The following is a 26,542-nucleotide window of genomic DNA, read 5'->3' as shown; positions in this document are numbered from 1 at the left end:
TGCATTCTGTAGTTTATACTTTGTAGTAAGTATGCTCAGGGATGTATAACATCCTTATGTTTAAACATTTGCAACAAAAAGCTCTCAACGCGTTTTGCTTGTTCATAGCAGCACTCTCCATTTGCAATTTGCTTTATTCAAGTTTTTGTTTGTTTTTAAGATGCTTCCAAATAAAACACTTAGGAACAACTTCATAACTAGATGGATTCTGCTCGGTTGCCCTTCACTACCTCACAACTATTAACAAGAAACACTTCAGCCAACTGTATGATGCAAGCAGAAACTATCACATGTAACTTATTCAGATTTAAAGCTTTTTCCTTTATGCATTTATGTGCTGGCGAGAAATTTTCTGAGGCATCTATTTTCCAGAAAATACTAGCTGTAAACTCTATTTCATCATTAAAATATAAAAAGATATTCACTGTCATTGTCTCATACTTCCAAGAAATTCCAAGTCTCTTCTGCTTAGACTTCAAATTTAAGGACTATTTATCAAAGGCATTTTCTAACAGTGCAAGGTTTATACTGCAGAAGGGAAAGAATAATTTATAGGGAGGTTTCTAATTTTGGACTGTTGATTATCTATGAGGCAGAAGAATCTATGTGTTCATTTGCAATGGTACTACATACTAAGTAGCATCAGACTAAGACTTTAATCGTTCATAATACTTTCATATTATTACAGTATATCTAGTAAAATCAAATGTCTTCTGAGACAAATGTATGAAGTAGACACATTTCCATCTTGCTCCTAGAAATTAACTATTTTCTGGTGACACAGGTAATGTGTAATTCTATTTCATGAGAAGTCTCACTAGGTTTTGTTGTAAAAAAACTTCAGATTCTTTGGCTTGAGTTTACAGAAAATTTTGCCTGTGTGGCTAATTAAGCCAATCCCTCTGCAGTCTATTTGAACTCACCCGATCCTTGTTGAGCTATCCAGGAGTAAAGCGTTTGAGACAAGAACAGATTCTTATCAAGAACATCTGATGATAGTTTCCAATATTATAATATCAAGGGAGAGTCAAGTTTGCTGCCAAATGGTTTTGCTATTTCTGTTTCTCATGCCTTTTTATCAATCCTTCCAGTCTCACTGTCCCTGGCCTATACGAGCATGCTTTTTAAACTATCATTACTTAATTGTTGTTCTGCAGGTAATTTCCTTATTTCTAAGCATTACTCAAAGCATTTTGATATATCCTTTCACAACAGATGCTGATCAGAATCTACTTATTTATTTTGGGCAGTTTGCCCCCACCAGGTCCCATGAGCTGACTGATCTGTTTTGTGCTTGAACAAGAGCATGACAGGAATTAAAAATAAGATAAAATAAACCCCAAGTTTCCTTCCCACCAGTCCCAGACTTTCCTGACAAACAGTGAGGAAGAAAACTGACTTAGAACTGGAAGGCAAGAACATAAGTCTTTAGATTGAGCAGCAGCCACCAAAAAGACACAGGAATATTGACTTTATCTGACCAGTTCTGTTATCAGAAGAAAAATCTGCTGAAGTCACAAACTCGATACATTTATTTGCTTTGGCAACATATACACTGATACACCAAAAAAAGGGAAATCTCAAACAAATACAGAAAAAGGGCAACATCTTCAGCTGGTGAAAATTGATGCAGCTCTACTGAAGAAAGCAGAACTACATTGATTCAAACCAACTGAGGATCACATATTTTAGAATTTAACCTGCATAGTTGCTTTTTTTTTTTTTTCTCCTTTTTGGCAATACTTATAATATAGTTATGCCAGTAAGGCACAAGAGCTAGCCCAAGTTACCTAAGGTGGTTATGTCTGGGAGGAGTCACTGACCAAACAGTGTAAAGGTCACTCTCCTAAAGACAACAGGAGTTGCACCTATCTGCAACAATGCCCAGTTTGATCTGTAAGTCACAGCACTGAGGACAAGCTATAGGATGTGAAAGCTAAAATGTCTAATTTTGGGCAACTGAAATGACTACTAAAGAGGCCAGAGCATCAGGTTAAAAGAAAAACAGGACAAAGTTCTCAGATAGCACAGTGGGGTAGGGTGCAAAGAAGGTAAGAGTGACTGTAGAGACCCCAGAGCACAGTGCTCTCCTCCACTGGTTCACAGCATTCGTCTCCCATTTGGCAGTTGTTGGGCTGCAAACAGGCCACTCAGTAGTTTCAATTGTGCACATCATTATGAGTGTAAAACAATCACATTCAGGATTCTACAAAACCCTGGCCTTTTTTTTTTTTTCCAGTGAAATAATTTAGATAATAAATACTCTCCACCCTGGAGCGGTATAAAACTTCTATAAAAATAGAAACAACATTCTTGGTTACAGCAGGTTGCACCTGGAGCAGCTGCTCCCAACTATTTTTTTTCTTTTTTTTTTTTTCTTTTTTTTAAAAGTATATTATTTATAAAAAATCCCATCGTCACCCTGGAGGCCTTCACACTCCAACACTCTCTTCTCAGAAAACCAGGACACATCTTTCCCATTGTGTAGAATTCAAGTGTACATGGCTCACTTAAGTGTTTACGTTTTGAGAGAGATCCAAATAAATAACATTGAAGGGTACCACATGCCAGCATAACTGGGAAATTTGGCAATCTGGCCTTTGAACTTTTGCCACCACAAAATAATTTGGATAATACTGATAGGTTTGTCTGTATGCCATCAACATCTACAGGCATCAACTAACTGATTTTCAATTTAACAATGAAAAGGGCTCTTCTTGGATGCTATGGGTCAGGCCTTGCACTTCTGAGGTTTAAGAATGGGAATGCACTAGATTCCCAACAGCCCACTGCTCGTGAGCGCACAGACTGAACATGATGGTTCGATGGGTTTAGTGCTCCTCCTGCTGGAGCAGAACAGAAAGTCCAAACCCTATCTCTGACTCCACACATTCATTATTTAGCAGCTGACTCCCAAGCTGCAGCAATAGCTCATGCCCTGGGAAATAGCATCAACAACTGGAAATACAAAGAAAACAAGGACAAGGAGAAAATATGAGGTAAATTGAATTTTTGTTAAAGACACAGAAATTGTAAACTTTCTCTTGTGACAGAGGTGGGTTTTGGTGGTTATAACACAGGACTCTACACTGATTTCTTAAAACAACTCAGGCCAGAGTGTCAAAAGTCCATTGAGCCCCCAAAATCCAGGGTATAAGGCCCCTACAGCAATGCACTAGCAATTTCACAACCGTGCAAAAAAAAAAAAAAGCATGTGTTGATTGAAGGGTTGTGTTCAATTTTTCTTCAGTATAAAAGATAATGGTACCAAAATGCGGAATAAGACTGCATGTTGCAATGCTCTGCTTTCAAAGTGTGTTAGCCCTGCTTTGCACTGGTACACACTGCCTTAAAGGAAAACTGCAGTATAAAGAAATACCTATCTACTAGACTATTTCACTGCACAAATTAGATTATGTTTTTTTAAATAGGTAATTATCTTTGCAACAGAAAGACTGAGAAAGCAAATCCTATAAAAACATGTATAAAGCAGGAGCTTCAAGAGCTGTTTTAGGGTAACTGTGCTTTGCATCTCAACTTAACAGTTATTTTAACAGAGAAACAAACAGCACATATCATGCTTATCAGAATGAATTCAAAGTAATATTCCGAAAAAGGACATCACCCTGTAGAAATGGAGAATATAATGAATTGTTAGGAAAAAAAACTGGCAAAAAAATTCTGCAGGTTATCAGAGATCGAAAGCTTCCTGTTTCCAGCCTCAGACGTATTTATCCAGACTCTAAGCTATGTCTCTCTAAACCTAGTTAAAGAATAAGTTTCCTTAAAAATGGTGAAATCCACTGCATCTCATTAGCATTCAGCTGTAAATAGTGAAATTTTCTGGGCAGACATTATCGAATTTTATAAAGTGCTGTGTACATTCACAGTGCTACATACACACTATTTTATATACAGCAAGAAAAAAAAAACAAGAAATACTGCAGTTTTCCTTTGGCTCGTTAATGTGTTCACCCTTCCAGCCTGTCTCCTGTTTTAGAGATGATTTATTAATTCCTCACCATGGCATAGAGTTAAGAAAGCATCAAAGAATGGGTGTGACATGACAAAGGCTATTTGGAGTTGGCTCTTTGCTCACCCAAACTTAGATAAACTCAGTTCTCCTTCCTCATCTTTGTTTCCATCAGCTGTTCAGTGTTATTTCTGCTTTCCCTTCTCCTCTCCCCATGGCAGTGTGGTGTCAGTTCTGCTTCCCCTTCTTTTCTCTACCTCAAGGCAGTGTGGTTTCAGTTTCTGCGGCTCCCTTTGACCTTACCTCCCCACCCCCAAAGGAGCTGGCATTGGTCCTTCTCAACACACACTGGTTACAAACACAGCAAACTTAAATAAGGGAAAAAAAACTCAGTGATATGGCACCTAAACTCCAAAGTAAAACACTGGAAACAAAAGCACAAACTTGTCCTCCATTCGAAGCAGGATTCTCAGTAGAGGCTGCAGCCGAGTCTTCAGGGGAAGACGTGCCAGATAGAACGGCATGGATCAGCTTCCAGGACTGTAAAAACACAGCCTTAGGGCTTCGAATCACTAAGTGCGCTCCTCTCCAACTTACCAAAAGATCCTTCTCACTCCAGTCCCGGAGGGGAGGGGCGCTCAGTATGGCTTGCTGTCATTCTTAGAGCGCTTGAGCTGTACTTTCAGACGCTTCATGCCAATCTGAAAGCCGTTCATTGACTGAATGGCAGCCTGTGCAGAGACAGGATTGTCATAACTTACAAAACCTGAGGAAGAAGGAAACACACAGTTACAACATGTCAAAGTTGTCCAAAAACTACTCACAACTGTAAATACAGGTACTCACACGGTGAGAGAAGCTTTCATGAAATGCAATGTTTAGAATATTCATAAAAATCTCTTACTAAGAGCTTCAGACAATGTGTTGTTTCCTGATATAGTGAACTTTGGGTAGAAGATATACAAACTCAGGAAATTTAAAACAATATTTTCTAGTATTCCAACAGTATTAAAAGAGTATAAATGCTTGTTTTATGAGAACTTCCTCCTGGGAGAAAATCAAACCTGGAAAATGTTAATCCATACATGAAAGTTCAGTAAAGAGAAAACTGAAAAATATTGCACTTAGGGATGTAATTTAGTGGTGGACTTGATAGCGTTAGGTGATGGTTGGACTTGATGATCTTAAAGATCTTTTCCAACCTCAATGATTCCCTGACTAATATGATGTTGGCAATATGGGATTATGTCAGTGAAGAAGCTGTCGCAGTAGTGTGGTACTTGCACCAATATTATGTTTAAGTTTCCAACGGTTTGTATAATGTTCCAGAGAAATAACATCCTCAAAATAAACCTCCTCAGGGTTTTGAAAAAAACTGTGTTAAACCCCAGTCAATGGTTGGTATCGCTATCCGGGGAGATCACTCCATATGCACATCTTACAGTCTGATGATTGGCGTACTTTTTTTTTTTTGTACTTTCAGAAGGCATCAGCTTACCTGCAACTTCTTAGAATACTGAATACTAAAAAGCCACAGGGTATTATGTTAGTACAATGCTTTGAAAACCATAGAGAAAAGTTCATCTCTCCTATACCATCACAGATGTGAGAGTTTACAGTACAACAAAAGTGTTCAAACTGCTCCCACTGCTGTTTTGCGGACAAAATGAAGCCATGAATCTTTCAGTCCACATGTGCAGTTTTCTGCTATGTAAGCTAAAGGAGAATACGTCTTTTTGCTACACAGACGTCAGCCAATTGGAAATAATTTATTTGAATAGCAACAATAGCATGACGTGTTGATTTACTTTTTTTTTTTTTAAATAAACTTCCTGCCCCAATGCATCTCCAATCTAAATACACAATAGGCAAAGCAGAATTAGGATAAGGAATGCAACCAAAGTTAGGTAGTGAATAACAGCTGAAGTAGCTTTTTAATTGCAAAGGTTTCAGAATTAGCAGGAAGCTTTAAAAATGGCCTTCAGAGCATTTACAGAGCTCAAAAGTCCAAAGCTTTTATAATGTACGGTAGCCATAATAGTAACAATAATAAAAACATTACAAGAAAGAATTCATGATTATAATGTATTAACTAGTATACACAGCAATGTAAATAATTATTGAAAAGACAGACAAGAAGGAGAGGAGGAGCTGCACCATGACTGGAATTTGAGAACACCAATCATAGTGAATTACCTAGGGCCCTAATGGTATATTTTGAGGCATAATAGCATGAAATCACAAGAAGTCACAAAGAAAATCAGGAAAATTCAATTAGTGGCTGGAAGAGTTGAGGTTTAAGTCTAGGGATATAGAAAAATCACTTGGCCGAAAAGCTAAACTGGACAATATACTGGAAAAAGAGATTACAAGAAAGAAGTCATCCTTCTACAGGTAACAGTTAGACCCAACGTACCAAAACACTTGCTTAGATTGGTCTGCTTATCAATGAAAACCTTGGCAGAGACGACATTTCCAAATGGCATAAACATCTGCAGCAGATCCTGATCCCCAAACTCCTGGGGGAGATGGTAGATAAACAGATTGGCTCCCTCTGGACCTTCAAGCAAGTAAGAATATAAGTTCAGAAAAAGAATAGATAACATAAGCCTACATCATTGAAAAAATAAGAAAGAGTTGAAAGAGCCATTCAAGCCACATCTTTTAGAGAAAACAATGAAATCTGCTGTATGCACTTCTGCAGAGTACTTGACTCCAGAATACGTCAACTCGATCCTTTGCTAGGATTGATCATTCGTGTAATTCTAGCTCTATCATGTTTGCTTGCAGTTTCCACACTGTACTAGAACTGCTTCACAGATCTTAGCTGTAAGGAAAATTGAACAATAAGCTTGATCTTATTCTTGTGGCCAAATGAAACTAAGTAAACCTCAACTGAAACTGTAAGTAATCAGATCAGAAGTAATTTGACAGATTATTTTCTAAACAACACCCTGCATTCCACTCAAAGCTTACTCTTATTTTCTTCTTTATTTTATACTACATGTTAAATTGATTCAGAAATGGAAGAGAAATTGAAGAAACCAGCATAAAGGATCTGCAGGATGAGGTAAAAGACAAAGGACTTCACGTTTAGAAATACCTAGAAAATCAAACAAAACAACACCCTACACAACAACCGATTCTCTAACAATACATTAGGCTGAAGACCCATACACTCAACTCCCCCAATAAAATATAGAGGTACTATTACTAAGCACTTGAGACTAGTTAAATACTAGGAGAAAATATCCATATAAAAATAACTTTACAAAGTCCTAAGCAGAGGGACCTCACAGGCTTTCCTTCATTTCATTCAGTAACTATTGTTCTGAACAATGCCACCAAATTAAAGCTTTGCAACATAAGGTAGCTGCAAAGGCTAGGCTTGCCCTTTTGAAAACTCCTCTGGAGTTGCTTGCAACTTTCTGCCTACCTTCTTTTTGACTTCCTGCTGCACCAATACTCTGCTGTGTTAAGAGACTCTGGTTATAGAGTGTGGGCAATGCAGCAGCGGCATATTGCTGGATTCCAGAATAAGCCTGCGTGAGGGCTTCCATTGTGCTACCTGTCCCATTTGAAAGACCACCACTGCCAAGTCCTCCATTTAAAGCTGCCATGCCTGTATAAGAAAGAAGTAAAGATGACTGAGTTAAAGAGAAGTAAAGATGACTGAGATGACCATTAAGTTGGATCAATTATCTTTCATTACTCCGCACTCTAAAAAAGCAAGGAGCAGGAAAAACAGAACTAGCACATTCATATGAGGAATGATAACCAGCTATTCCCCCAGTCCACCACAATGCACAGCTTACCTGCCAGAGAGCTAACATTCAGGCCTGCTGTAGCCCCTGCCAGTGTCTGCAGTGCTCCAAGAGAAGCCATGGGATTAACAGAGGAGCTGCTACTGGAGCTAGGTGAGGAACCTGCTATTAAAATAAGATAATTAAACTTCAAACAATACCTTTTCATTGTGATAATTGAGCTTCTCCATTAAATCATTTCTGTAGGAAAAGCTAGTACGGAACAAACCAAATCAACAGAAGAAACTGTCAAAAACACTTCAAGCACATAAAACTTGATCTTGTACCTAAATGCTTTTTACATTTTTAAGACTTTCTACATTATAACATCTATTTTTTGCAGCAGCAATAATTTAATGACATGTAAGACATCTGAAATTCTATCAATTTATGAGTGACATCTGCACTTTGTATCTCAGTCAAAGTGACTAGCAGCAATACCTGTTATTGCTCCCTGAAGTGACTAAGATTTGCTACATATTAACATCAATCCTTGAAACATCACACAAGGTGAAGAAGACCCAAAAACACAGATAATAGCAACATTAGAGAAAGCTCCAGTCAAACTGAACACATGGTTTTCCAATACAGCCAAAGCAGGAACAGCAGATGCCCAGACTACTCCGACACATGAAATAATTTTCCATTAAAAATCATACTGCAGCAGCTGGGGCTACAGCCAAGAAAAGAACTGGAACAAAAATCTAAAATACAGAGCCTATCCTCTATTGACTGTACCACTAACACCTTCAACCATTTTTACCTCAGCAAGTAACGTCTACAGATACAGTCCCTAGCAGACTGATAGATGAAATGTGCTGCCAAATTCTATAACAGGTAGAGTTAAAACTGAAAGATGGTGCTCTAGAGGCATCTTGTAGTCTTTCAAGAGGAATTTATGTCACATCAAGTGAGTAATGGAAGAACTGAAATTCAGGCATTTTCACTTTCCTTCTCATTTTTGTAATTCTCACTGGGCTGTGTATGTCCGTTAAAGCTTTGAAAAGAATTGTTTACATCTTTCAAGTTTACATATAAGGATTTACATACATTTCATATTCATCATTCTATACAGGTGGCACCATGTCTCTGCTGGCTTGGAACATGGAATGTCGTAACTAAACAGAATGTGGCAAACTCATTCAACAAACCAGGGCAAAAGAGGGCTCTTGTACCTAACAAAAGTTGCAAAAGAATCCAGGAAGCTGCACTCTGTATGCAGTTGAGTTTTTGTACCGACAGAGGAAAGGACAAACTTACTCTGGGAAAAGTTTTAGACAAACTCTCTTAACAAATCAGAAGTCAAAAGACTGTCTCTGACAATATTTCTGGATGCTTACTCCAAAGAAAAGGAGACACTTTTCATCTTACTATCAGTAACATTTTAAATGCTATAAAAAATACAGAGAACAAGTTACAGTAATTCTCAAGTTGGTAGAAAAACAGCACAGCTAACTGAATAAAAGCCAATACTCAGAAATAATACAGCTGCCTTGATTTTAAAGTATCACTTGTTTTTTGCAACACTTCATTGCTAATCTCCATAATTCAAGCAGACACTTCATTTGACAGATGAGAACACCATTTCAAGAGAAATAAAAAAGTAGCGGCATGGGAAAGAAAGAACGAAGCCAAGGCTTGAGAGCAAAAGAGAGAATGGATCCTTCACAACTTTAAAAAGGCTGTGATTTTAAATAAATTCATCTAAACCACTGCAAAAAGATGAACACTTTTTAGTTTAGCTGGCTTAACAAACATCTGCTTGTGCAAACAAGAAATGCTTTAAAAAGAGATAAACATGGTTGAAAATAAGAACAAGAAAATACAACATATTTTCTTTATCATGTATATACAAGAATTGCTGTGCTCAGTCAGCACTCCAGCTGCAATGATGACTAAAGGCATATTAAATAATAGTAGAGCAAATATACAGGGCAATTACAAAAGAATACTTCCTAAATACAGTTCCAGCAATCTGCAACTCTAAGACCTGTTCAGCTGAGGGCAATGCCTTTGTATTTATGATTTTCATTCATTAATTACAGTGTATTTTGAATGCTTTTTTTTTTTTTGAACACTATTATGTTCTAAGGCACTGAGTTCTGCCATTTAAACATGCATCATGCAAAGAAATCATTTTTTATTTTCGAGCTGTTAGCTCAAAACTTCACCTGATATGCTGTAATTGTTGCCTTGGAACATCCTGTGACCAGTCTCCATATTCATCTCCCTGTTCACCTATTTCATGCCATCAATATATTTGTAGGCTTCTAATCATATCCTCCTCCAACATCAGTCTTCTATTTTACAGACTCTCTAGTTACTCTGAATAGGAAAGGAGTTCCAGTTCTACTCATACTCTTTCTTCTGTTTTTCTAGTTTTCATATATTATTTTAGATTGAAAAAACAGTCCACATTAATAGGGATGGAAAAAGAATATAAATTTATATATGTGCTTTAGTCCACTCCTAATTCTTATCATTTTTTTTCCCTCTTCTTGTGTTTCTTCCTTCTCGCTTACTACTGAAGTTAAATATTCTTGGATCAATGTATTGAATTACACCTAGCTAAACCAACTAACTGTAATACTGCTAACTGAAAGGACTGAATGTTTTTCAGAAAGTGTTAACAGGTAGTAAAGAATAGCTAGCAAAGATAATGAAACTAGGACAACCACTTTATGGAGGTGTGTAAACTGAGGGATTTTCCTGATGCTTTCCAGGGAAGAGCAAGTCTGTTCCAGTTCAGTCATCTAGCATACCTTTCACAAACCAAAATCTTTTATCTAAGGCTTCAGTCTCTGTAATATGGATTACCCATAGGTGGATGCAGAAGCAGTACACTCAGTTCCAAAGGGTAGCTTTGGTAGCTGCTTTACTACAAACTTGAAAGGATTTTGCTCCATACTATTCTACATAAAAATAAACAATACTGCTTGGAGATATCTAAATAAAGACATCTGAGATGAGCAGAAAAGACAGCATAACAAGAATTCTTAACAATTCTGAGTTCAGCCACACTTACACACAACCTAGGTTTAGTCAAAAGATTGCACCATGTAGACTTCCAACTTCTCCAACACACAAAAGGTATCAGTGCAGATAAAAGAAAACCAAAAAGGTAACACCTCATTATTGCTGTCTGGATTTTTCCACCACTTATGCAATCTGAAGATAATCTGGGAGAGATGTCCAAATAAGAATTAGGTGAACATTTGGATGACAGATGGACAGAAGTCAAGCCGGTAGTCATCTTATCTGTAGTTAGGTTTAAGAGGTTCGGTAGATGCTGCCATATGTCCCACACAGACAAGGGAAACATTTACTAACACATGGCACTGAACTGTTACATTCAGAGTTTTTAAGGTCTAGGTATGGTCCAGAAAGGATGCTCTGAATGCTGAGTCTGAGAATGCTCTATGAAAACATAGTGTGTACGTGCATATAAATATTAATCAAAAGACAATTCCAAGTTTGGTTTTAAAAGGGACGATAGTTCAGAGTGAAGAGCTATCACACTTTGTAATAATGAGAAATACAGTGAGACTGAATGCTGACAATATACATCGAGGCTTTCTTTTCCATTTAAGTACAGTTATAAAATGTAAAGTATATAAGGAAAACGCACTAAGATGCGTGTCTCTAAGGGAAATGGCATTTGTAGAGAGCTGTGGGACAGCTAAAATACAAAGAGGAGAAAGCAATCTCAGAGTCATACAATCACAGCATAATTTCAGTTGGAAGGGAACTTTGTGGATTACATTGTCTAACTCAGTTCAAAGCTGGTCTGACCTCTGAGTTAGACAGATCTGTTCACAGCCTTTTCCAATGGAATTTTGAATCTCTAAGATGATGGAGATTCCACAGCCCCTCTGGCACCTGATTCCTGCGCTTAATCACTTTCACCACAATTTTTTTCCCCCTTTTACAGCCAGTCAGAATTTTGTTAGTGTCCACTGCTCTTGTCCTTTTCGCTTTACACTTCTAAGCTGGTTCTGCCTTTTCTAACATGTATGGCATTTTAACTTCACAACCTGCCAGTCCTGTTCCCCACCTCAACAGAGAAAAAAGCCTGCTTCAGTTAGCAGATGACAAAGCAAACAAGGAAAGCTTAGATCTTAATGCCAATTAACCTCGCAATTCCTGCTCTGCCACTGCACGAAGAAATATGGGAGAAATTCTCAGTCACATTTACTTCCATACTTTCTCAATGCCAAAGCAGTAGTAATGGATTGTAAATGTAGTTCTTCTATAGCCTCAGCTCTGTGGGGGTTTTGTTTGTTTTTAAATATTATAGAATAGGATACCTTAACTGGTAGTCCCGATAAATGTTGAGGTTTTACCTTGAAGGATGTCGACCACAAAGTTTTTATGTAAAAAAAACTCTGTAACAACAGAATACTCTGAGCTGAATTCTCTCTCAGGAATTTCTTTAAGTAGAAAACAGTGCAAAGCACCCACAGTTTAACTCCTGATCACGTGACATTGTGTCTTCTAAACAGCTTTGTCTTGTAATCTCTTAGTCTAGTTCTTTGGCCCTCCTATGCAACACAAAAAGCCACCTGGGGCTGTTCAGAAAACCCCCCATGTGCTAAAGGTCTGCATATTCTGCTTCTATGAGGCAGCTGTAGCATTTTCTTCTTTAACGTCAGAGAAATATAAAGTGGACTTTTCTAGGGCGTTACTTGATGCTTAAAGCATCTTCTTTCTCCATGTCTGCCAGGAACAGGGTACATTTGCCGCAATACCTGCCAAAATTCATAGATAAGCTAAATATGAGATGAAATTGTAGTAAAACGATTGGAAAGAGGTCACCTACCTTTCTGCTTCATGACAATCTCAAAACTCCTTTTTACACTAAACTAAACTGGCCATTTGGAAGAAGGAACACAGCAGGTTAAAAAAAAAAAGACCTTTGCTGATGTCAAAGATATATCTACCCTAAGCAAATGTCAGTGAATCTGCAGGAAGAACTCCTATCTACTGAAGACATTAGAGACATCAATTAAAGATATCTATCAACACAACAGCGACAGAGACGGACAAAATAGACTACATCTATCCTGAAATTACTCACCAATGCAACCCGTGTCATAACATGCTTTGGCATAGGCAGTCTCTTACCTGAGCTGGTGAGCACACTCAGGGGACTGCTGGAGGAGGTGAGTGCAGCGGTGCCACTTGGTGTATTCTGAGCTGCACTGGCTGCAGCTGCTAATGCGGCTAGGTTCTGTAATTGCATCGCATTCAGTCCTGCAACACATTGAAGAATGCACAGTTTCTCCTACAATAGCGACCATGATCCAAGCCAAAGATCCAGCAACCTCAGCTCATCATAATGGGATAGGCACTAATGGGAAGGAGCTTAAGACCATCAGACTTCAGTACTAGTTACCGATCTTTTCAACCTTGTGATTCTTTGTTACAACTAAAAAGGAACGTATTTTGTACTTAACGATGATTTTCCTTAAAAGGGCATGATCTCAGATGTAGAGTCCGGAGCACAGACATTTTCAAGCAGTGTTATGTTCAGTCACAAAAGCATAGCGATTTTAACTGCCATGGAGAATTAAGCCAGGGTTTGATAAGAGTTCATCTGCAAGTCAGAGAACTTGTTTATACATCTTAAATCCTTCTACTCTGTTTATATGGGAACAGCAACAATAGCAGAATTCTTTTGAGAAGACCTATATAACACAGTGGCCAATGAAATACCTTTAACCTGTCATCAGCTGAACCTCAATTTGTTTTGTCTGGCCTCCTGGGCAGCCAAGAAGCAGCAGTCAACCATGAGACAAGGTTAAGTGGCAACTCCTAACCACAAGATCAACCACTATATACACAGACTAGTCAGCCAGTCAATCAAAAGCGGTGAAGAAAATAGAAAACATTAAGTATGTTGTGGGTAATAAGCTAGGAATTCTCAAGTGAGAGGAAAATGTGTTGATGAACTTTTACTGGTCATTTACTTTTCTGACTCAGCTTCATTTTGAGTTATCATTTTTGAATTACACAATTCAGTCGGTACTGGCACTAATTTGCCATCTTCCCCTGTCACTGGATTATCATTCATACTGATCCTGTACTAAAGACTCCTGTATTTTAGCCATCCTTTAGTTGGCTAGCTCAATTCTTTCATTTCTTCCTCTTCCCTTTCACATCTCTAGATTTGTTTATCCTAACAAACTTATCCTCTTTTCACATGACTTCAATTCCTAGTATTTTTTTCCTACAAAATTAAGTTAATTCATATAACATTATCCAAATGCCCTAAGCAGATGTGGTTCCTCGTCTTTTGGATGCTTAGAAAGTACTTGGTGACAAAGCACATATCTCAGAATCTCAGTTTTGAAATTTAAGGATGCAAACAGACAACATAAGACCGTGAATGGCAATGCAGAATAAACTGTCCATCTTCTAAGTGGCTTATACTACCTTCAGCCTTTTTTTTTTTTTAAACCTCAAATTGTTTTATCTTTCTGACTGGATCTGTATCTTTAACTGCATTTAGTGCCCAAAACAAAAGGATCTTGACTTTGTTTATATTCTCTAAGATGCAATTCTAACGTAAAAATATGAAGTTAAAACCTAAGTTTTGTTGACCCTGTTACTGTGCTACAGAGGGTTAAAACTGCAAGTGTTAGCGCTAGTGAAGAACAGAGCAGCTTGCTTCCTTTCTGAAGCAGTTTGGCTTGTACGCACTGCACCTGTTCTCTTGTCATTACATTGTTTTTTCCCATCTGCCTTCCAATAGGGTCAAGACTAAATTTTGTCTATAAAGCCTAATGTAGAATGGAATCAAATTACCTGCTAATTTTTCTATGAATTTCAAGAAATGCAATCAAGATATTAATGGGGCTTTGAAAGTAAAATTCTCCCTGTGTAGAACAACAGACTTGGAAAATTATTTCAAAACATCATGCAACATGCTACTTATATGCCTGGATTCTCAAATTTGAAGGTGTCTTTTATATGCTGAAGACAGAATTACCCTGAGAACTCCACACGCAATTTCAACTAGCTAGGTCCCCTCAGCAGCCCTATGGTAACAACAAACATGAACTGCTTACTGTTTTTCTCCTTTATTGCTGCATGCCTTCATACATAATCAAGAGGAAAAAACCGGCATCATGCTCATAACAAAACCTGTATGCATCGCCATCACAAAGCTGATGGGTGTCAGACGTACAAGTCAGATGTACAAAGAGACTTTTCTTTCTTAATAGTTCATCGTCAATGTCCGCACAGACAGGGCGCGAAGTATTGCTATCTACCAGACAACTCAAGGAGGCCATTTTAAAAACATTAAATGTTCAGTACTAAAACCAAAACTATGTTTTTTTTCTGCCAGCAAAAGCATTTCGAGAACGTGGTAAATGGAGTTACTAACAGGGGCTTTATTATTTCCAACCTGATGAGGGTGGAAGGGAAAATTAATTTGCAGCCCAACATCAGAAACTTTAACAATATCTCCACAACCCTAGAGAAAGTAAATTTAAGCTACTTCGGATATGCTCATTTATAAAACACACATCTGTACTTGCTGAAAATTTTGACCAGTAGTCTACAGCTAGGAATTCGGCTCATATCTATTATCTTGGTATTTCTCCATCATAGAAATATTGTAATCAACTAACTCAAATGCAGAAAATAAAGAAACAGAAAGAAGGACTGGTTTAAAGTGCTATCAACACTGCATTTGCAACCCTGAAGTATTTAAAAACAAATAATTTAAAACAGGAGACTTTAGGAATCCATTATGATAAACACATGCACTAGAGCTTATTTCAAAATACAGTGCTTAAAAAATGGACATTTTGATGAAAATAAACATATACTTCTTTTTGTATCCACAAGAGAATATAATTTTAAATGCCAGAGGTAAGGCAGATAAACAGCATACCACAACTTACCTTCAGGACAATGATTAACTAAGATTAAGAGGGAACTTCCACACTTGTGGCAGAGGATTGCTATTATTCCACAAGAACAGTAAACTCAAGACTACTTATTACAATATAATACATCTACACCCTTCTGGTTACTTTCTCTACCCCCCTCCTCCCTTTGGTACCAAAGGTATCTTCTGGTGAAAAAAACTCACCTCCCATTGGGTGGAGGCTGCTCAACGTGTTCAGGTTCCCAGATGAGGCTGCTGCTGTTTGCTGAAGGAGCTGCAAATAAAGCTAGACATTACACCAAAAAACAAAACAAGAGTGAGAGTGAGGGCTGGCTCCGCTTCTGGGAGAAACTGCATCACACCACAGCCAGAGTGCCGTCACAAAGGGAATTCCCACTGCCCATGCACCACATCATAGCAAAGCGCATCAAAAATTCCTCTTATAAAACACAGCCAGAGCACCAGCATGGTGAAAATCAGTGTTGCCCATGCTCTACATTGCAGCCAAAGCAACAGCACGATGCTTTTCACACTCAGCACAGTCAAAACTTCACTAGCCTAAGTGAGTTTCTATCTAATGCACAAAGACAAATCAGTAACGAGAATCAGTAATGAGAGAAAGCTCCTGTTCATAGTACCTCAGGCAGGACTGCCACCTGTAAGGATATACTACCTCAAGTCAGACTTTACAACTGACATCACCCGCACAGAACAAATGGCAAATGCCATACCAAAATCAAAGAGCCACTGTGAGAGGGAATCTCCTTCACATTCCTTAAGCACAGCACTCATTAAAGAAATTTCAAGTCCTAGATAGCAAGCTATTTAGGGAGATTTCCTATTCCTTTCTCCATTACCTATGTTTTGTTTAAAAAAATTCCAATCTACCAAACTTAAGCAGTAGTAAAAGAGAATGCCCCCACTTCAATAACACACCATATCAAGAACGAGATGAAGTTTTCCTTTTCTGCTCCTGTTTCTGATCTTAATGTTGCATAAAAACAGTTCTCATAACTACTCCAGCAAACCAGAGCACATTAGTTTATGAGAAAACCACCCTTCAAGTACCCAGTAAGACTAACTGAAACCAGTGACAAACAGCAGTTGTATATACTCTGTTGCAAGACAGAAAGTAGTTTCTCTCTATTCGCTAGCGGGTTTGTTCTTTTTCATTGTGCAGTGTGAGCTGCTTGATGTTTCCACCTGATCAGCTTTTCTATTTGCACAGCACCAAGCACTATTCTATGTTTCACTGGAAGAGGATGAGAGAAATACATGCTGGATGAGGAACAATAGAAGAATATAAGAATTATGTCATCACTATGTCACGAAAGACATGAAAGGGTATTTAGACAGATAAACATGGAGGCCATAACGTATCAGGAAAACCTTCCCTGTACAAAGTCATTCTACACACAATAAGAAAAAAAAAGTTTCAGTGCTTATTACTTCAGAAACCGGGGCTGAAATACTCACTTAAATACATCCTGACTAGCTGTTAGTAAATGACAATTTCCTTGTACCTTAGCCACCTAATCCACCAAATGAGGAATAAGAGCCCTACTCATGTCCTATAAGGAGCCTTTAGTATACACTGAACAATGAAAGACAATCAGATGCTAAGCTATGAAGAAATGAAAAGAAACCAGGTCAGAAACTCACTGCTAAGTATTGCGGTCCAAGTGTGTTGAGACCAGCCAGGTTTCCCCATACAGAGGCAGCACTGATCTGTTGCATTTGTTGCTGGAGTTGCTGAGCAATTCGTTTCTGCTCTTTGTCCTTCTGCGTGTCTGCAAATTTTACCACAATGGGAGAAGAGCAACCCTGCAAATAGCAATTGAAACAATTACATACTTACCATCACGAAACTACTGCATTAAGACCCAGCCATTGGAAACATTTCTGATACCCTCCCCAAACATACATAATTAAAAAATGAAGTTCATTAAAGGCTCAAAACCTCATTTGTTTTTTATTCTACTTCATATTTTGGTATTTCCTCTGCAAGTGAGGTTTCTACATTGAGTCCTAATAGTATAAGCAGAGCAGACACAACAGCCCAGGAATAGTATTTATGCACTTATCTCCACTCTCTAGTCCTCCAAACTCCACAGTGACTGACTGACAGACAAATTGCATCTTCTCTTGACAGCCAGTAACTTGTCTTACCTCCATGGTTTGTGCTTGGTGCATTGCTTTGATTGCCGTTTGCGCCATGGCTCTTGTTGTAAAAGTCACAAATGCACAACCTGGGGAAAGAACACAAAAGGAACCATGTCACTCACTATACACTCATTTCTAGGACAAATAAATAAATGAAAATGCCTATCGGAAAAATCACAAAAATAGCTGAAATGTCACCCTGAGGTGCAAAAACCAGCATCCAGCAGGGAACAGTCAGAAAGTTTCCTGCTTACCTCTGCTCAGCCCATCCGGGCCCCGTAATATCCTGCATTCTTCAATCTGCCCAAAGGGGGAGAACATCACTCGGATATCATTTTCATTGCACTTCTTCGATATCATTCCAATAAACAACTTCCTATCTTCTACTGCTAAGAAATCAAAGGATAAGGGTATTACCAGCAAGTATGCACTTACTGAATCTTATTTAGTCAAATTTTCTCCATCAACTGTAGAATTACTTCCCCTCTAATTTGGGTAGCTGCCTGTCAAAACCAGATTCCTAACAATGGAATCTTTTTTGTTTGAAGAAGATTCATACTAGACATCGCAGCGAACCAGAAGGATTCTTGTTTTACATTTTACTGAGCTGCAAGAAGTAAAAATAGATACTGCATTCATCACTTCCCTGTACCTCCACATTCATTTCCTGGTGAGCAAGAGTTGTGCGTATTTTACTGGACTACTTTTATCCTTTCTCATCTCTTTATTCCAGATGGCCAACACACCCCACCTGCATCTAAACAAGCAAATTAGTTGCAGTAGGCTTCTTTCTAGGCTATTCTCTTGGCCTCTACTGTGTCAATCATGTGAATTAAGTTCTGCCTATTTCCTTACGTTCTTGTCAACAGTGGAAACAAAAGCAATTATTTCAGTTGTTCCATATTGATCCATTCAGATCTTTACCAAAAGCATGAAAATGACACCTCAAATCTGGTCTGCGTACTACTGTATATTACCTCCAAATTCCAATGCTACCAGATGCACTAGAATTGAAGAAAAACTTTCAGTGTGAACTCCTTTAAAATAAATGGTGCAGAGACAGACATTTCTCTTCATTTGTAGGTTTGTGGCTACTAATGTCAGAATTTTATACCTCTCATTCTACGGATTTGAAGATGCTAGTCACCTGTTAAATACTTTTAAGTGAATGAGGTAATTATGCTCAGAATGCCATTTGGACATATAAAGCAGTTTGCAAATAAAACATTCAACCCCCCATAACATGACAAATGCTGCAGCACAATTTGAAGCTTCAAGACAAAAAAAAAAAAACATCTTCTATTTAGTGTCACGGTGAGAGGCAATTTAATTGCTGAGTCTTCCTTAGAGTTGGAGAGAAAAGTTCCAAGCCATTCTAGCTGGCAGGGCTTCAACTGACTACTAAATCCTTATTGCACCCAATCCACTGTCAAACTCTTGGAGCATAAAGCTGTTTTCAAATCCTTTTTGTAGTCCATTTTAACTCAAGAGAATCCAGAATTTCTTTTATTGATGGCAAGTTAAAATAGTTTTTTTTTTTTAAATATAAATAGGAAGGCATCAGTTATCAACATCTTTTACTAAAATTCATAAAATCATGAACTCAGAACTGTCACCCTAGAATTCCACAAAATACTTCCTTCCCCCCCTTTCCATTATTTTCCCAGGATACACACACATATCTGTGCATGTGTGTACAAGTATATCTATGTGAGTGTGCATAAACAAACTCATTATATATATACACATGCATAAACGATTGTTTTACCCAGTGCTAGATGTAAATGCCTGAAAGCGCCAATGTGTAGAACTACAATCACAATATTTTCTCTGCTGGAGATGAAGTTTTGACTTCCACCCTAGCCACAATAGTACAGATTATTTAAGCACCTGAAAAGCATTTCTAGATTTCAGCCACCTCGGTTCAACCAAGAACTCACTGGATTTTTCCCCAACTGACACCACGGTTTTCCAGCAAGCAGCAACAGTAATAGATACTTAGTCATGAAATTCTAGAGACCTCACTTACCTAGTGTATTGAAAACATTTTTTTTCTAAAATAATTAAATCCAATCTACAATACAAGATTACTTTGTCAGAAGCTGTTCAACACAAGGAAAATCTTTAAGTTTCCCAGTTGGAATAAATGATGCTACAAAATTCAGATTTCAGTAAAGCTTACCATTATTTTTTTCACTATCAGCTGGTTTCATCTGGATAGGATGGTGCATCTGAAATGCAAACAGATTATTTAATCATAAATGCATTCACTTTATGCTAGATGAAATATATGCTCCCACAAGAATGGTGAAAGGATGAGCTTGTAGCTATATTGTCTCTACAGAAGGGCATATGTAAAAATATGTTAACTTCTGGAAGAAAAATCTTTTCCTAATTATATACTATCATTCCTCCTGAGAAAGTATTACTACAGGAGGCACATCCACCCACTTCACTACCATATCTATTATCATTCAAATTTCACGATCTTTCTCATTCTAATAGTTACCTTAAAACAGGACTTTAGAGCAAGATAATGTATGTAGTGTAGAGCAAGATAATGATAATGTAGTGGTGTCAGAGCTCAGGAAGACAAGACAGAGCTGTGAAGGGGCCATGTCTCTTCTCTTACCCCTGGGAGAATCTTCATGTTGTGAAGAGCATTCTGTGCTTCTAGTGCAGCTTTACGGGTATAAAATGTAACAAAACAGCACCCTGTAATTGAAACAAAATGTTAACCAAGGAAGAACAGTATGAATCTTGACATGCTGTAGAGAAATTATAAATCCCACTTCTACTCTTCCAATGGCAAGCAAAAGAATTTAGGCATTGAAATAAGTAGGTACCACCGATTGTAACGGTTGAGAAAAAGATTCTTAAGTGTAATTAAAACAGTCTGAACTGATTCAATACCACCAGCACACCATTAACACAATCATTTAGACACATCTGGCAAACAATTCTTGGCTACTTCCATTTCTAAACTCAAATATTTGGTAGTATCCAGAACTTCCATCTACTTTCACTGGACATACAACATTGCGTGCTTCTGAATTGCAAAACCAAGTACACAGCACCCATGTACATCAAATTTTGTATTTTGTTTGAAACACTAACACTTCTAGCAACCTTTTGGCCATATCATAACATTGTAGCAATACTCTGGAGCAACACAGTATTTGTTATTAGTTGCTCCGCTCAGCATTTACAATCCATACTCTACACGAATCCCCATACAAACAGGTAAGACAGGAACAGTGTAAAAGCAGCTGAGAGCTCAAGTCTAATATGAGAAGAACAGTTCTCACCTTTGCTTTGAGGAGGGTTTTGGCTCCTGTCTCGCAAGACATTGATTTCATAGACAGCACCATACTGTTCAAAAAGTTCTCTTAAATCTTTCTCACACCAGCTCCGTGGGACCTGACCCACAAACATCTTGATAGCATCTAGATCAGGTTGATCTGGGTGATCCAGTGTACCGTTCATTTTCTTTGAGCTATGAAAATTCAATAAGGAATTTCTGTTATTTAGCTTTCCACAGATTCTAGATGCTATTGCAGTTAGAAGCAGTATGCTTATAGCGAATTTAAAAATATTTTTCTACATCAATATGCATATATTTCCATATATATGCCATATACATAGGTATGTACATTCCTAGCCAGTGAATGCAAATAATAATATATATACACACAATCACACATTCAGAAACATTATTATTACTCGCATTTACTGGCAAGCAACACACTTGGAAACCAAATACTCTCTCTGCACGGCTGTTTAAAACTTCACCTAATGTTTGCTCTTATAATGTAGTTCACATCTGGTTTTCACATGTCTGTAGAGATGACTGAAAAAATACCATTAGTTCAACTCTAACACTTTACAGAAGACAACATAAAAGAAAGAAACCTAAACTCAGCTGACCCACAAGCTACTGTAGTTATTAATAACTAAGGAAAATTAGAGGACAACGTTTTTTGTATGTTTAAGCAGAACTACCTGTAACTATTTCTCAGAGTGAATAAATATCTTAAAACAGAAAAAGTATAACTGAACTGATGAGAAGTCTCATTAAAGGTTTTCAACACGGCAGCTTTGTGAAACTAGGCAGCACGGAACAGTATTTGGCAAAAGAAAAACACAGGCTGATGGTGCAGAAGAACAGGTTGGGCCTGGACAATCTTAGTTTCAGAGTAAATCAAGCTGAGTAACAGCAGGGTGCTAAAACAGAGAAAGAGACATTTATTAGACTGAAACACCGAAGTTTTGAGTACGGGGTTTCTCAAAAGGCTTCAAGGCACTACATGTACGAATATGGCACTACTAGTCATACAAATAGTTTACAGCCTGTTAATAAAACTGCACTGTACTCCGATGAGCTAGTTGCAAGCCATACACTGCTTTCTGTATTGACTCCTCATTGCTTGCCAAGTGCAAGTGGTCACAGTCTGGTATACCACAGGATCTATCTCTGTGGAAGACTCTCTATAATGGTATTCTATTGTAGCTAGAGTGATTAGCAGGCTAAAATTGCTGACCAACTCCTGCATAATCTAGAAAGGACATGGAGAGGACAACAGTAACCATGCAGTGATTCCCTACTGGCCCCCAAACCCTTTGTTGAAGGATACAAGTGGCCATCTTCCAGAGTACTCAGCTCCCTTTACTTCTGCTTTTTTCCCCTTTTTAAGGTTATTTTTCTGTGGTTTATTAACAGTACATTAAACAGTACTCCACTGCTCATCTGCAATCAGATTCCTCCCTCAATAGAATTTCCAAAAAAATTTCAAAAGCGGGCAATGTTTAGTTATTTTTTCCACTCAATATTCTGCTGTCCAGAGCCTGATAAAGAACTGCTGCCATGATTTCCTAACAGTATCAACACACCTCAGGAACTTCTTACTACAAGGGAGAGGAATAATCATAAACTCTTTTACTACCCAACCTTTCCATTCAAAGGGCCAGGATCGTTTCAGATATCCACGGTAAAGAATACCTTATACAAAGATGTAGATTCCATGCTTTTTCAATCCAGTTGAGAACTGGAAATCACTTAACCTCTTCAAGTAATAAATTTCAGCCCTGCATTCTCTCCCATGAATAGTTTCAAGAGCATAGCCCATCTCCTGTTAACCGAGCAACTTTTGTGAGACCTTAACAGTATTTCAAGGAATCTTTCATTCCCAATTAAAAGGTTGAGTCTGGAGTCATCAATAGGAGAGAACTGGAAATGTTTATCCAACGATTTGTTTTAATAGCTGATTTTATAATATCAGCACCTCTTCTGCACTGTAAACAGTACAACCAAATAGCTTTACACCTCCTCACCCCTCATCCCATCCCAATTTTTTTTTTTTTTTTTTTTTTAAATCCCTCTTCCCTTATGCAGAACCCAGTATCAACTCTTAATGCCCAGTATGGTTTCTCCACAAACTTCAGACTGTCCTACCCCTCTTTTCCCATCATCGCAAAGGGAATGTATTAGACAGCAATTCCAACTATCACCTTGATTACAAGCTTAGACATGAACACACAATACTTACACAGGGCTAGCATTCAAGGAGCAATGGTCCACCATCATCTCTGGGAGAAAATCCAACTTGAACGCAGCCATCACCTCAGTCTATCACAAACTACTAACACTAACTCAGTGTATTGCCTAACCCCTAAACAACACCACTTACAAAGTCCTGCAGGTCTTAACACTCAGCCACACAAAAAACACTCAAACCACAGAAACAGAAGCTCAGGGAGACCAGCAATAGACACTACTGAAACAGGCTGGACTGGGAAAGGGACATGGAATCCCAGATTAAAAAGGGGATGTGACCATGTGAAGGGAGGCTCAGCTCAATACACAATGAAAATGCTGATGCACTGGGCTTGTTTTGTGCAATTTTCCCTGGCGAAGCAGTACTGAGTGCACTGTCAGATAAACAGAGTGTCAGATCCATGAAGATAGCAATGGGTAACAGAGCAGAAAGAATACAAACTCCGATTTCCCCCCCCCAACTAACTCCTTGCCTCCCAAAATGGCAGTCCAAGACCTTGAGACACAGACAGTTCCCATATCACCAGTATTACGGCATACAATTTGTTGCGTGTAGTCAAAAGGTTCCTTCAGCATAAATGTTTTCAGTGTCTGATTAACGATCTCACTCCTTCCACCTTTTGCCATTTTTGACACTCTCCTTTCATGGAGACAAATACCAAGTAAAATGTTTCTCTGAATCTACCAAAGAAATTAGATCTGACGAGATTTGGCTGCTCAAAAAAATCCTTAACAATCACAGAACATCAACGGCTACTTACTTCTCTTCAGAGAAGTAAAACACATATTGTTTTGGAAACAGTACTTTGCACATTTAAATCCAGAGACATACAGAGTGTACAGATGATAAAGAAAGGGAAAAATATGCATCTGGTTGTTATACCATTCCTGGTTTTGTACTGTTCCTGGCAGTAATTCGTTGAAAACTGCTGTACAATCTTTGAAAACACTGATGCTAACGCCTCAGCTTCTTCATAGATAAAACAGGAATAACGCGTTCATCAAGGAACTGCAAGGTGCAGTATTTATATGCATAACACAGACCTCCTGCTAAGCCTCCAGTATTTAAAGTAATGTGGAGATAATCTTGATAATACTGCATGCATTGTGAGATAAGTGAGGAATATTTGATTGCAGGTTGTGCTACAGAGCCAGCTGGGTGTGTCTGAGCACAAGACAACTAGCTCAAGTCCAGTATGAATCCAGATATGCCTTATGCATATGTCCAATACAACCACATAATAAACTCTTAGAGCATCACAGAACGCATACTGGGGCAGTTGTGATCATTTTTCTAGTCTGTGAAGGACTGCAGCATGTACCTGTGGTTGCCTAGACAGGCCAGTGCATACAGTTTTCTTTATGCCTACAAAATTAGAGTGTGCCTATTATTATTTTTTTTTTTTACATTAAAAACTACTTATAATCTCTGAAAAAAGACCATTTTCCATCTTCTGCCTGCAGAGAGATTTATTTAAAGGTTATTAAAAAGAGCTGGACCTTGTAATACAGAGACGTAAGTACATTACTGCAAAATAAACGAAAGTGTGAATTTTTCACACATGAGATGTTCAGCAGCAACTACTTCACGCATGCTCTTGCTATGTGGTAAATGCAAGAAAGCTTATTCCTTAATGAAATGGTATAAGCTACCCGCTAAGCACCACTCGTGTAAGCACGTAAGCAGGCACTGTGGAACACAGGTCAATTTATTAGCTTTCAGTAAATAGCTCATATCTACCTTCAGACACATCTCACAGGCTTCCTTCTTGAAAAACACCATGCTGTATAAAATACAGAATTCAGCCTGGAATCCAGCTTGTGGATTTTTCCTCAAACAATCCCACAAAGAGAAACATTTCAGATTTACATTTTAAGAACAGCAGAAGATGTGGTGAGGTTCTCTCCACTGTTCTATAATTCTGTAGCTCAGCATCACAAATTCTAGCCTTACCAATGAACAGAACACCTCATGTCATCTTTTGCTTTTTTAAGCAGCTGATAAAATACTCCAGCAGCCATGTTCATTATAGGTTCAATAATAGATGATGCTGGTAAGAGATACTCTAGAAAATGGGTTTCAAAAATGTTACTGAGATTGATTAGTTCACTGAAGAAAATCACTAAGTCATCATGATTTGCTTCTACCCCCACCATTTTCCTCATCTCTCTGCTCCTCAAAATTGAGAGCTTGTTCCATTAAGATGGAAACACAAATAGTTACAGGCAGAGAAGCTCCCAAATCCTTCACTGTCACACTGTTACAGTCCATGTCAAGTTCAATCTACTGGCTTTGTGAATTAAAACATTAGTTTTGTGCAATTATCTCGCTAAATGTTAATTTCTAATTCTTGCTATACCTACTCTCATTTCTCCTGTGATACGCTGACTTCGTTTCATAAACAGCAGTGTCAAGAATATTTCACATGCTGTTACGCACAATTTGCAGAAAAGGAGAAATCAATACTAGAATGGTGGATAAATACCTGAAGGTACATTAGCCAAATACCCTTGCCTCAAAATAGCGTAATTCTGCAGTAAATATGGCAGTTGCAGTGAAAAAGCAGTAGTACAGAGAAGCAATTTGTTTTAACATTGTTTAGGTGAAGGCACAAACTTGATGAGATTAGAAGTCTTTCAGACTTTGCTTGTAAAAGTACCGGAAAGAGTGCAAAAAGATGGTATTTCACTACTGCATAGAAACTGGAAGAATTAAATGAAGCCGTTTCTTTGGAATTATAAAAACATGAAAGTCATCCCAGCCATTGCTCACAACGAAAGAAAAAGTACAGAGCTAAACGCACATATTTTTTGCTCAGATGTCAAATTCCTGCTGGCTTCCAGGCCCATTCTTTTACTGTTTCTATTCAAAGAATAACAGGAACAATGTCTGAAATTCCAAGCTCTGTGGACTGTAGCTGCACATTTAAATGTGGTGCTAACCTGGCAGTATGAACACGAAAGTCATGTGTATTCTACATCTCACTTTTTTGCATTTCTGAAGCCCTAGACTATACCACAAAATATATCACTATATAGACTCCTCAGACCACAAGGCATAAATGCCAAACATTTTGCTTTTGTTTTTATGCTTGCAGAACTACATCACATCTTTGGGCAAAAAAAACTTAAAACAAAAAACCAAAGCT

General features: G+C 38.1%; 1 protein-coding gene across 11 annotated transcripts in view; it reads right to left on the bottom strand.

Annotated features, from left to right (window-relative positions):
- Window positions 1–26,542, bottom strand: part of CELF1 (CUGBP Elav-like family member 1) — a 55,584-nt gene that overhangs the window by 4,633 nt on the left and 24,409 nt on the right. For 5 of the 11 annotated variants that reach the window (XM_021402417.1, XM_021402420.1, XM_021402416.1 and 2 more), the window contains 12 exons: window positions 21,148–21,335; window positions 20,472–20,554; window positions 20,022–20,070; window positions 18,094–18,228; window positions 17,846–17,925; window positions 17,339–17,500; window positions 15,881–15,962; window positions 12,901–13,029; window positions 7,789–7,902; window positions 7,410–7,595; window positions 6,390–6,533; window positions 1,510–4,739 (listed from right to left, as the gene is read on the bottom strand). In XM_021402417.1, the coding sequence (XP_021258092.1) occupies window positions 4,612–4,739; window positions 6,390–6,533; window positions 7,410–7,595; window positions 7,789–7,902; window positions 12,901–13,029; window positions 15,881–15,962; window positions 17,339–17,500; window positions 17,846–17,925; window positions 18,094–18,228; window positions 20,022–20,070; window positions 20,472–20,554; window positions 21,148–21,325 (1,470 nt within the window). In that variant the 5' untranslated portion in view covers window positions 21,326–21,335 and the 3' untranslated portion in view covers window positions 1,510–4,611. Of the gene's footprint in view, window positions 1–1,509; window positions 4,740–6,389; window positions 6,534–7,409; window positions 7,596–7,788; window positions 7,903–12,900; window positions 13,030–15,880; window positions 15,963–17,338; window positions 17,501–17,845; window positions 17,926–18,093; window positions 18,229–20,021; window positions 20,071–20,471; window positions 20,555–21,147; window positions 21,336–26,542 lie in introns of those variants that run through there. The other 6 variants (XM_021402409.1, XM_021402410.1, XM_021402413.1 and 3 more) reach the window with 6 other exon arrangements.

The sequence above is a fragment of the Numida meleagris genome, chromosome 6, assembly GCF_002078875.1.
Source record: "Numida meleagris isolate 19003 breed g44 Domestic line chromosome 6, NumMel1.0, whole genome shotgun sequence".
Classification (NCBI taxonomy): domain Eukaryota; kingdom Metazoa; phylum Chordata; class Aves; order Galliformes; family Numididae; genus Numida; species Numida meleagris.
This window is presented reverse-complemented; position numbering and strand designations above follow the sequence as displayed.